Source organism: Tachypleus tridentatus, chromosome 4 (genome assembly GCF_004210375.1).
Source record: "Tachypleus tridentatus isolate NWPU-2018 chromosome 4, ASM421037v1, whole genome shotgun sequence".
Taxonomy (NCBI): domain Eukaryota; kingdom Metazoa; phylum Arthropoda; class Merostomata; order Xiphosura; family Limulidae; genus Tachypleus; species Tachypleus tridentatus.
In genome coordinates, this window is record NC_134828.1 from 41,942,222 (window position 1) to 41,955,059 (window position 12,838).

Here is a 12,838-nt window from a genome sequence, read left to right on the forward strand (position 1 = left end):
ATGTAAAATGTGAGTTCCATACTATTGAAATGGAAGATATCAAAGATTGTAGCAAGGAGATTGAATCCATTTGGGTTTCTATTAGTGGATATAACAGGAAAAGGCTTTTAGTGGGATTTTGTTACAAACCACCAGATAACACTGGGGAAATTAGTGAAAAACTTTACAATGAGATTAAGATTTTAGCTTTTCTTAAAGTCATAATTATGGGTTATTTTAATTTCAGGCATACATGTCTCTAAATGTTAGATTCAAACCATGAGGAAGAAAGGTTTTTGAAAACTATTCAGGATGGTTTTCTTCATCAGTTAGTTAAGGAACCTACTATAAACAATGCTATATTACAATTTATTGTTAACTTTCAATATAGAAATGATCAATAGGGTGGAAATTGGGGAACATCTGGGTGCAAGTGATCCTTTGCTTTATTAGGTTCAATGTTAAATTTACAGATGATATTAAGGTCTTCGGTGTCACGAGCTGTGAAGAGGAGGCTGCTGGTATACAAAGGATTTAGATCATTTAGTGCATTGGTCAAGTAAATTGCACATGGGTTTTGATTATAATAAATGCAAGAAAATGAATGTGGGTTATCATAATTTGAATTAGAAGTATAATTTGGATGGGAATAACATCAAGAAAGGGATCTTGATGTAATAGTTAATCAGTCTCTAAAGCCATCCAAGCAGTATACTTTTGCTAGTTGTAGGGCAAATAGAATTTTAGGTTGTTTCTACAGGAATATTGAACACAAGTGTAAAGAGGTTATTTCACTGTACAAGTCACTCGTTATGCCACATTTTGAATATCAAGTCTGGTCTTGAGTTCCTTACCTTAACAAAAACTGTAAATTGCTAGATAGGGTTCAGAGAAAGGTTACTAGAATTGTGCCTGGGATAAAGGGATTGTTATATAAGAAGAGGTTGAAATCTCGTAAGTTATTTTCTCTTAAAGAAAGAGGAGTTGGGGAGATTTCATTTAGGTGGTTAAAATTGTAAAGAGAATTGATAGTATTGATGCATCATCTTTATATATTTAACTGTGAGGTTACTAGGACTATGGCACACAAATATAAATTTTGGCAGGGTAGGAGTCATCTTCACCTAAAACGGTTTCAGTTTTCTAACAGGGTGGTTGTCCCTTGGATTGGATTGCCTTTGGATTTTGTAGAGGTAGTATATTTAAGTGAGTTTAATAAAGAACTTGATAAATATGTGAATGATAAGGGCTGGCTTTAAGGTTGTTTTTTCATTATTTTAATTTGCTTTAGAGGATGGAACAACTGAGAAGGACCAATAGGTCCCATGTTGTCCCAAATGTTATGATAAACTAATTAATTGACTATTATGGACTAGGTAAAAATGCAGCCATAGCTTCAGTCTGATACACCAGTTTATTTTAATTTTTATGGACTAGAAAAATAAAGATATAGCTATGCAAATTTGCATCTCCTCAATGGTTCGGTGATAAATTTGTGGGGCTGTTATGCTAAAAGTCAGATTTTTATACTCTTGGTGGGCACATCACAGCTATCTCTTTGTACAGCTTTGGCTTACTAACAAAATATAGCAAATGGAACAAACAAGTTTGAAGTAACCAATTGTTTCTCCATTGTTCAAATAATTATTTTTTGTTTCCATTGTTCAAGCTCCTTCAAATTATCAATCAAATGAGAGGTCTAATTCTCTGTTGGCTACAACCAATAAGCTCATGGAAAAATGCATAATTTCTTTGAAGGGCCATCTTTTTATTGTATTGTCATTATGATTTCATATATGATCAGTCAAAAACCCATTTTCACTAATGATAATGGTCAATGCACAAATAAGTGTTCCAACATTTCATCATTATATTTAAGGAACATATTAAGAAAATAATAATAATAATTTTATTCAAACAGATTAATAAATACAATTTGTAAAAATATTTTCACAGTACTGAACTGACACACTATGGTCTCAGTCACATGACTGTACCAGTGTATGCGTTTATGATACTTAAGTGTTTTTTGCAGCAGAGATGCTGCAGTTAGTTTTCTGTTGATTGCAGAAAGTTTGTGCTCTGTTAAGTACTGTATAAATAATGAATAGTGGAAAAACTAGCTTGAACTGTAAATTAATTTTAGTTTATTGGAAGTTGATGCTCTATAGAAAGAGCAAACAACAACTGTACAGATCAAGTAAAAATCACTTCTGTAAATTGAGTTCTCAATACAATATGTAAGTTCCTTTCACATATAGCTGTTTCTTACATAATGCTGTCCCCTATATGTGAACTTCACTTGCTTTTAGCATTGAGGCTCCTTAAACTTGTGTGTTTTGATGTGATATTGCTCTATTCTTGCATGAAAATAACCATGCGACAATCTTCCACTAATAGAAGTGTGACATTTTCCTAATGCAGTTGACTCCCTCTGCACTGTATAATCAGTCATCACTTCTTTATTTGACTCTCTCTGAAGATTTTGAGTCAGTAATTCCAAGAAGAATCAGCCCTTCATATCAACCTCTAGGAACTCTTGTTGGTTTGTTGAACCTTTTATAATTTCTTCTGAATTTTTAACTAGCCATTTAGTAATGTTGCATATGGACAACTCAGCCATGATTTTCTATATCAATTGCTAGGAGCACTCGGTCCCCCTTTTCTACTTATCCACCCTTGACACACTCTTTTCTGGGCTCATTTCATAGCAGTCTGACTGGTGGCTTGTTATATTATGTGAGCCTTGAATATTTTTTTGTACATTTTCTCTTGAGACCCAACAAGCTATGTTCCATGGAGAGGTCCCTCAATCCTTTGGTTTTCCAGTTGTTTATTCTCATTTGAACATCCACGTCTTCAATGTTTTTGGCATTTACAGCAATGCAAAACTATCTCCTTTCTGGTCTTCTGTTACAAATCCATTGGCTCTGGTAGTGGATACATTCAGTTAGGACTGATCCATCCTCTTTCTCTATGCTTACCTCCTATTTTTCTTCTCCTTTGTTTTCTCATTCGTTTTGGATATTCTGTGTCATGTCCTTTTTGTGTCACCTTATTGGTGAGCTCAAACATGGTTTCTTCTGTTGAACCATTAACAGTTCTCCCCTTTCCTTACTTTTCTTTCCTGTTCTCTTTTTCTTCAGTCTTATTCTTTTCTCTTCAGTTCACCTGTATTGTTTCTCTAACTTCATATATAGGAATTGTTTGGTTCCTTAAGACATAAGACTTTGTGAACTTTCCATATAGGTTATTGTCTTTCCCTTTTTGTTTACCCATCTTTCAAGCAACAGAAGTGGTGTATTTTTCATAGTTGGTCACTGCATTGTTCTACCCCCCTTCTTGTCCTTCTGTTCCACATCTCTCTAAATTTCCCACATGTCTCTGTGATCAGGGATAACCAATATCAACTCTTTGGCTGCTCATTTCTGTTGTTCTTTACAGGAGGTTGTTCAGACTGACGTGTGGACAACCCTTCACACTTTGTCACATGCTGTCTATCATTTTGCCATTTCTTTTTTGTCAAGCTATAGGCTGCCTTAGGTTACCATTCTCCACACCTCATCTTGGCTCTTCTTTTATAGGATCATGGTAAGTGGTGCCTGTCAGGGTATAATTATCCCAAATCTGAATAGTGTAGGGCCATCAAATCCTGATACAGCATTCACCTATGAGATGAAGTGCTTTACAAGACTGCACAAAATATCCTCATGGTGTTTATTCTCTTAATCTTATGACTACCAGATATCTACAGTGTAGGGACCTAATGTCTCCATCATTATATTTTGTTCCAAGAGTAAAACTCATAGATGAAATTGTTTGGAATTTGGCAAGAACTTAAAAGTATGTAGTTTCAGAAAAGTATTTAAATTTTTATTTTTTGTACCATTTCCAATAAAAAAAACTTTGCTGTTTCATGTAGTTATTTGTACTAAGCCTCTGAACATTGCACTTGCAAGATAATTTTGATTTTAAAAATATTATTTATTATTTACAATTTTTACGTTTTATTTGCATAATCTCTGAAACCTTTCGAATGAATATCAAAATTTTTTTTAATGAAATATAAGCCTTTGTAATTTTATAAAAAAAAATATTAAACCTTTGGAATACAAATTTTAAAATACAAAGAATGCATAATTAACAAAAGTACAAAAGTAAAACATAAATACAATTTAATTGCATCTCTAACTCTAACATATTTATGTGAAAAACAGCCACAGTGCTATCACGAATAAATCAGCCAACAATACTACAAGTAGGTACATCTATCCCATGTCAACAACTTGGTACCTATTTCAAAATAACCAATGCTGGATTGTGGTATGAAATAAGTCCATTCTGTTGACTACAAAACACGTGTAAAATTAGAAGATGTTGCCTGTATGGGTCAAAGACAAATAGAGAAGTGGACGTAGCACCTGTAAGGAGGTTGACAAAATTTGTAATTTGTTTCTATTGCATTCAGCCAAAGAACTTTGAAACATATGTGTCAGTAGGACAAGTAAATGCTTGTTACTGCCTAGACACACATGTAAAGAACTGTAGTTGACTGACTAGTAAATTGTCACTTTTTTATAACTCCTATGTTGCATGATAATGAAACAAGAAGTTTCATTATTGTTTTTGATATTTGTTTTTTCTAAATAAAGAAATAAAAACTAAGATAATCTAAAACTGAACTATAATGTACTTGTTAATAATAATTTCATTAAAATATGTTGATACTAAAGTGTTTCAATTAAATGTTAAATACAACTCAGTAATCCTTTTTAACAAGCACAGAAAGAAATTTAAAGAGTGGTTTTGTAGTTAAAGGGTTAAACAAGGTATAATTTGGACCATATTCACTCCTGGACTGTCGTAAATAATGCTAGCAGGAAATTCCTGCTCATCTTTCATGCCTAGTTTATAACCTAGTGTTGGCTTACTATTAAAAATAGTTTTTGTGGTCATCTCTTGCATTGTCTTATGGTGGTGCACTCCTCCAGACTCCCTAGTGTGCTAACATTCCACCTCCCCTACTTCTAGTGAAGCATGGGAGTTCTTACTTCTGGGATGGTGGACCATGGAGGATGCATCCTTAGTGTGAGCAATTCCATTCAGAGAGAAGGGCAATGTTCTGTGTAATACAGCTCAACCCTCTGGCTAGTATTTCTTAAACTTACCACTAACCCAGATGAACTAGTACTTGATTGATGCAAGGCTAGCCAATATAAGCCCTCACTACATTGGTGTTTGAATGTTACATTCCCATTCTGTTTTAATGGGCTGGGGTTGAAAATGGTAGGGACCCTTCTTCTATCTAGGCCTGGAAGGCAAAATTATGGTGCTGCCTGGTTTTGGACTGGAATTAACCCACCATGTACAGTCTTACACTCCTCAGTCACACTATACATCTAGAACTTTTATTAGCCTGATGCAGATTTTGAGACTGGTTTTGTCTTTTCTGCCTGCCTTAGTGACACTTCTGTTATTTACAGATGAAGAGTATATACTATTACAGACAATGTGCAGTCTCTCATGGCCGTGTTCCTATACTGTTCCATTGTATAGTATGTTGCACTTAACAGGTTCTCTTCAGTTACTTCCCAAAGAAGGATCATCTGAGTAAAAACTTTTTCACCAGTCTCTCCACCACTTCAATATGGAACTCTAGCTAAGAAAAGATTATCTTGTATCAGAAGTTAATATTTTCCAAGACTTAAAATGTATTTCCGATAAATACTTGCCTCCTACCACCATTAGACCAGGTGGTTAAGGCACTCGACTCATAATCTGAAGGTTACAGGTTTGAATCCTTATCACACCAAACATTTTTGCCCTTTCAGCTGTGGGGGCATTATAATGTTACAGTCAATCCCACTATTCATTGGTAAAAGAGTAGCCCAAGAGTTGGCAGTGAGTGGTGATAACTAGCTGCCTTCCCTTTAGTCTTACACTGCAAAATTAGGAATGGCTAGTGCAGATAGCTCTCATGTAGCTTTTTGCAAAATTCAAAACAAACCAAACTAAACCTGTCACCTTTCTTAACCACTTTCAATGTATCTTCCTTTCTTGCCTAATAATGAACTTAAGTGGTAGCTTCAAGGCTAGTGGTAGGCAAAAAATATATGTATATAGAGGACATCACTAAATTGGTAAAAGCAGTGTGTGAGAGGGGAGGTATCTAACAGAAATACTTTTTCTGTGTTGGAAAATATTAACATTGTAAATTGTTATTGTGATCACAATTTGATATAGGTATGTCAGAATAAAATCATTGTTATATATTTTCAATCTATGCAAATCTGTATTAGGTTTTAACCTAGAACTGTTCAGTACCAGGGTCTAAAGCTAACACTAAATTAAGAACCTAATGTAAGGTTGTCATAAGATGTAAATTATTGTGATGGTTAGTAGCCTGTACATGTCTCCCTGTTGTTAGTAATTTTTTTTATTATTATTACTATGTACTAACTACTGATTAGCTCATGTGATGGAAGAACCCAGGATTTAATACTGGAATTTCCTGTTAGGAAACTGTATGTACTACTTAAGAACAGGGACATAAGAACTGTGTAGAGGATGTTTTTGTTTTTTTCCTGCCAAGCAGTATAATTAAAAGCAAATCTATTATAACATATAAAATTTTATCCATTTTTTGTTTCAGATATGTAAAAGCTGTGAAAAGAAAAGAAACTTCAGGATTTCTTTTAAGAATGGCAGATGAAGTAAGTTAGCTTGTGATTCAGAATACGTTAAATACGTTTCTGTGTTTTATTTAGCTTGCATTCTGATGTGTATACGTGTATTTTAGTATGCAACAAAATTTTATTGATTGAGTTTGAGCATGTAGTTCACTACACAACTGAGGCATATAAATGTTCTGATTTATTCTAAAATATAATATTGTGGATTGTTTATGCCTTGGTCAGACTTGGGCAAATTTTTATTAACTTTTAAAGCCAGACATAGCTTAGTGGTTAGTATGCCTAAACTGTGAAGTTGAAGGATCATGATTTGTATCCAATTTCCTATTGAAATTTAAATACAATTAGAACCTTTAAAGTTACAATGTAAAAACAGAGTCTTACTATTTAAGTTTGATACAGTTAGAATTAAGATGTAGAAACAGTTAATAGCTCTTAGTAGTGCAGAGTGGTAGATATCTCAAGTACATTTTTGTTAAATTATTAATTCAAATAAATCAATTTGATTTTTTCCACTGTAATCAGAGCAAAGTTATAAACTAGTGCCAATGAAATATGTATTATATTTCACATTTCCAGATGTAAGAAGTCAAAGTTAGTTAAATTACATAATGTAAGTAAGAGCAAATCAAAACCTTGATTGCCATATAATTGGCCATCAATTAAACTGTACTATTTGTATTATTTGCAGGTTTTTGTGTCTATTAGCCTTCTGTTTCATTTTGATTTAATAACTATTTGCAGATTGATCTTTCACCTGCACTTCTTGCAAGACTTATTCTAGAACAGCATTCTACCCAAAAACTTGATAGAGGAGAAGCCCGTAAGTATTAATCCTAAGAATCACATGCCTAGGCTTCTTGAAGGTTATAAAAAATATAAAATGAAAGAAAGACTTAATAGATATCTTTTATAAACAAGGGACAGGAGAGTGTTTTAACTTACATAATCTTTCACAATTTGGAAAGTTACTTTTCTTCAAGAAGGCCTTTAAAGTGATATGCATCATTGATCTATTATTTCCTAGATAATATTACACCTGGAAGTAACACCAAACTCTGAAGCAATACTTTATTAACCATTCTGTTAGTATTACTTACCACTTCTCTTATATTTTTGTTACTTCTGTCTTTAGTTGTAACTTTTTGGTATTATTGGTTTAGAGCGATAATGGCACAAACCTTTTCCTGCTTAAAAAGAAGTTTGATTGTTACAGGATGATAACTCGCCTCTTCACTCACAAGTTGTTTTCTTCATGTGTTTGCCTAAGAGATTTGAATTTCACTAACCTTGTGGCAACTTCCACTTAATTTCATGTGTTTAATGTTAATCTGTGATGATGAGAAAACCCACTTGTAGAGAAAAATATATACATGTAAAAACGGCTGGTATGGGTTGAGAAAATTTTCTCAACCCATACCAGCCGTTTTTACATATATAGTTTAGTTGCACTTGTGACATCACCATGAGATAAATGTCCTTTTCCAGTAGGAAGCAATACATAAGTCTGTCTATATACTTGCATAGAGGTTAACTTCATTATTCTTGTTGGCGTTATGCAGACCAGACATGTTTAATTTTCTCTTGACTGGTCAAGCTGAAAAAACTAACACCTCGGGCTGTAATTTTTTTATAATTTTAATCATATTTAGAGATGGAATAGAACTTTGGAAAATTGTAAATAAAAAGTATGCTGTATGGGAGAATAAATAAATTAGTATTTATATAGTAGATACTTGTGATACTTTCTACAGAGAAGAAAAACAAGGAAACAACCAAACACAACCAACAGAAAGAAGACAACTTAGATAATTTTATTGACATCCAACAGCTAAACTTCCCAGGTAAAATTACAAATTTATATTTTCCAGAAACACCTAAAAACAACATCTTAAACGATTTTTTCAAAGAATTTTCTCACAAAACCATCAACATAATTTCACAAAACAGAAAACTAAAAAACAACCTTACAAAAAAAGGTAACTCTATAGTCATAATGAACACGAATGAATGCATCCAAAAAATGAATAACATCCTATCAGACACGAACAAATTTAAACAAATAAACACAAATCCAACAAAGACACACGAAATACAACTGAACAAATTACTACTAGAAATGAAAAAAGCCAACACAATTTCACAAACACTTTATTTCTACCTACGTAAAACCGACTCACGCACACCGCAAATATACGGCATCCCCAAACCTCATAAACCAGATTGTCCATTATGACCAATAATGTCCACATATGAATCGTTTAATTACAATCTTGGTAAATACATAGCATGGGCATTCTCCAAATATGTAACATCAGCCAGCTCATTCATCAAAGACTCTTTTAATTTCAAGTCTAATCTAAATCAACTTAATCATAAAGCCTTAATGGCCAGTTTCGATGTTATATCCCTCTTTACAGAAGTTCCAACCACTGAAGCCTGCAAGATAGCCTTAGAACTCTATATCCGAGACCCTAACCCAACTATAGAAATTCCCAGTAACCAGTTAGCAACCCTCATAGAATTCACCACGATAAAGACAAACTTCATGTTCAACAACCAAAACTATATACAAACAAATGGCCTAAGCATGGGCAACCCAGTATCACCAGTCCTAGCCAATATTTTTATGACACAAGTTGAAACACAAGCAATTAACACAGCATTACATCCACCACTATACTGGTACAGATATGTAGATGACACGGTTGCGGGATTCAAATCTACAGAACACATACTTAATTTTTTCAATCACATTAACTCTATACATCCCAACATTAACTTCACATGTGAACAGGAAGAAAGCAATCAAATATCATTTCTTAACCTCAAAATTACAAGAACTGACACACAATTCAAAACAGAAATCCACCAAAAAAATCACCCATACTGGACTATACATTCCTTGGGACTCAGCACATGAAACAAAACAAAAACTCAACATACTAAGGAACCAAATAAACACAGCCATAAAACTATGCTCACCAGATAAAATTAACGATGAATTAGACAAAATAAAACAATACTTCATCAACATCAATAAGTTTCCTCCACAAACCGTAGAAAACATTATAAGCACACACCTACACAGAAAGCAAAATGAACCAACTAAAGTAAATACAGCTCACGAATCAAAAAACCACGAAACCATATACTGCTGTATACCATATATTCCTGACATCAGCAAACAAATAACCAACATTTGGCAAAAATTAGTAACAAAATATGACATTCCAGTTAATACCAAATTTATTCAAAACCCGCACAAAACTGAGGTCTATACTATATAAAACTACACTGACAAACACCACACCAACATTATTTATAAAATACAATGTGATAACTGCCACGACTTCTATATTGAGAAACAAGTAGAAAATGGAAACCAGATTCAAAGAACATAAAAAGTCACCTTCACACGTTTTCGAACACTGCAAGTCAAATAAACACAACATAACCATAGAAAACACTCAAATACTAAATAAAGAAACAAACATAAACAAATGCAAAATTAAAGAAGCCTTACTTATACAACAACTTAAACCCAAAATAAACCAATATAAAGGAACGCCTTTATACCTATATTAATATAATAAAATAAATAAAATTATATATTCAAACATCTAATACCGCCCTCTACATTTCGACACACAGTTACACAACCCCTTTCAAACATGTGGTCAGCTTCCGGTCAGTTATCTCTTTCTTTGTGAACCTGACGATGACCGAAGAAGGTCGAAACGTTGTTCGCTCTTCTATGTAAAATATTTTCTCAACCAAAACGAGCCGTTTTCGCCTATAAATTTACTATGCTATGTTTAATCCTGCAGCTATCATTGTCTCAGGATTTACTTCTGCAGAACAAAACATGAAATGATGATTTCTTAGTTTGATTTTCTTTCAGCAATTTCCTAGTAGAACTAGCTTAAGAAAGTGCACCTGAATCCAATTGGTAAACAGTGGATTTTTTGTCTAGTCAACAATGCCACCTTGTTGCATTTGTTCTTTTATTACACTAGTTGCTTGTGTCATTTGAGACAATGTCATCTCGGCCAGCAAAGGATGTTGCTGCAAGAATTCATTTTAACCTTAACACTAAATGTCGCTGCAGTATTCTCTTGTGCCTAATAAACATTATCTACTATAGAGCACAAAGCAACCAGAACAAGGCAACCTCACTGACCTTTGCATTATATGTTGCCGCCATTATAGTGTGGAAACTAAATGGCTGAAATATTGTAAAAATCTCATATCATTAAAGCACAGAGAAAATATATGGTATGTCTGTATATCATAGTCTGTTTAGAAAGAAAAGACAAATGTTTATATGAATTAGTTTTATAATGTGCTGGGCAAACATAGAACAGGATTTTAACTCTGGTGGGATAATTTTCTGACACAACACTTTTCTATATTTAAATTCTAAATTTGCACAAGAAATCTGAAGGTTTCAAAAAGTTAGTTGTTTTTTCATATTGATTTTAAAAGCTTTTATAAAAAGAATATGATTTAAAACTACTTTTTATAAGGTTATTTTTGAGTACCTAGTATTTTCCTGTATGCAAGATATTTTCTGCAAGTTCTGAGTAGTTTTTCAAATGTTTCTTTGTGAGAGAATTTTAGTTTTACATTAAGTGTATAGTAAACTAATGTAGTCCACATTAATGATAGGCTAGTATTAAATGAGTTATTAATATATGACAACTTGCTATTCTGTTTCCAATTAGTAATTCTACATTTAGAAAAAGATAAAATAAAATTACTATTTGATGTTTATAAAATATTTAAATTTTACATCATAAAATATATAAAAAAACAACCTAAAAATATAAGTTGAATTTAAATAGATGACTGTTGGTTCTTATCTTTTTTGGAAGACAGTTTAAATTTCAGTTAATGGCATCTCTTAATATTGTACAAGATTTGTGACAATAAAATGTTTTTTAAAGCTGTTAAGCACGTCATTACCCAGATGATGAGGGATACAAGCTTGGTTGAAGATGGGGAGTTAGCTGTGGAAGTTTTCCAGGTAGGAAATTTGATGTACCATCTAATGTAATGTGTCCTTGAATTACACATTTGATCAACAAATAATTTAGATTTATATGTCATCATGTAGATGTTACTTGAATAATTTAATATAGTTTGCATTTGATTTAGCCTCCTGTTTCAACATATTTTTAAGCTAAAGTCACTTTAAATAAAGTACATAATTTATGGTACATTTTGTTTTATTTACACATTTTATAAGTTCTTGGACCATTAACAAGGGTTGAACGTTGGTTTTTGAAAATATATGTAACATTTTCTTACACAAAGGTTCTTGATTTAGTGCTTCTCTTTATATGCTCACCACTAGCCTTGGGGCTACCACTTAAACTCATGTGTTTCCATGTGATCCTGCTACATTGTTACATGCAAGTGAGTATGTAACAACCTTCCACCAATAAGAGTGCAACACACCTCCTAGCATAGTTGACTCCCTCTGTATTGATTGTTCAGTGATTAGTCTTTATTTTGGCACTTGCTTATTTAGAGGAGTCTTTTTCTTGTTTATGAGGATAACCATTGGAACCATTATTATGGAAAGTTTAATTTTGAAATTTAATTTTCAAAGGTGTTCTGCACCAACAGGTTTTGTAGACCTTTTGCTTTCCTCATTATGAATTCTCAAGGTAATGTTACTTCCAACTTTGCCTGATGTGCAAGAGCAGGGTGTTATTTATGCTGGCCAAAGACTTAGTGATGTTGGTTTCCTCTTTATCTTTTGAGGAGCTGACAGCTATTGTGCAACAGGAGATTAAGTCTTTCATGAGACCCAGGCATTCTGAGCCTGATACAGATATCCTGAGATCCTGCTGGGAATTTTGTTTGGCAAATTTTTACAATTTTTTCTTTCCACTTATCTTTGTCAGTACTTTTACTAGTAACTATCTTGGATCTTCCTAGGCCTTTCCCTTCTTTCTTAGACATTGTTTCTCAGGCTTGTTACTTAACTTTTTTAGCCTTCTGTGCATTAAGATCTTTCCATTCCTTTCTTTTTTGAACACCTTTTTCTGATTTTTTCTCTCTCTCTCTCTCTACATATATTCAAGTCTATATTGAATAGATTTATTTTCTTATGGCAATTTCATTCTGTTGGTAGAGTGTTTTTTTTCCTCCTCATC

The 12,838-nt window shown here is 33.1% G+C and overlaps 1 protein-coding gene across 8 annotated transcripts in view; it reads left to right on the forward strand.

Moving 5' to 3' along the window:
• The window catches only part of LOC143248947 (CDAN1-interacting nuclease 1), a 62,639-nt gene that overhangs the window by 33,915 nt on the left and 15,886 nt on the right, over nucleotides 1-12,838 (forward strand). For 7 of the 8 annotated variants that reach the window (XM_076497980.1, XM_076497982.1, XM_076497985.1 and 4 more), the window contains 4 exons: nucleotides 6,632-6,692; nucleotides 7,416-7,494; nucleotides 8,426-8,515; nucleotides 11,621-11,700. In XM_076497980.1, the coding sequence (XP_076354095.1) occupies nucleotides 6,632-6,692; nucleotides 7,416-7,494; nucleotides 8,426-8,515; nucleotides 11,621-11,700 (310 nt within the window). The remainder of the gene's footprint in view (nucleotides 1-6,631; nucleotides 6,693-7,415; nucleotides 7,495-8,425; nucleotides 8,516-11,620; nucleotides 11,701-12,838) is intronic. The other variant, XM_076497981.1, reaches the window with a different exon arrangement.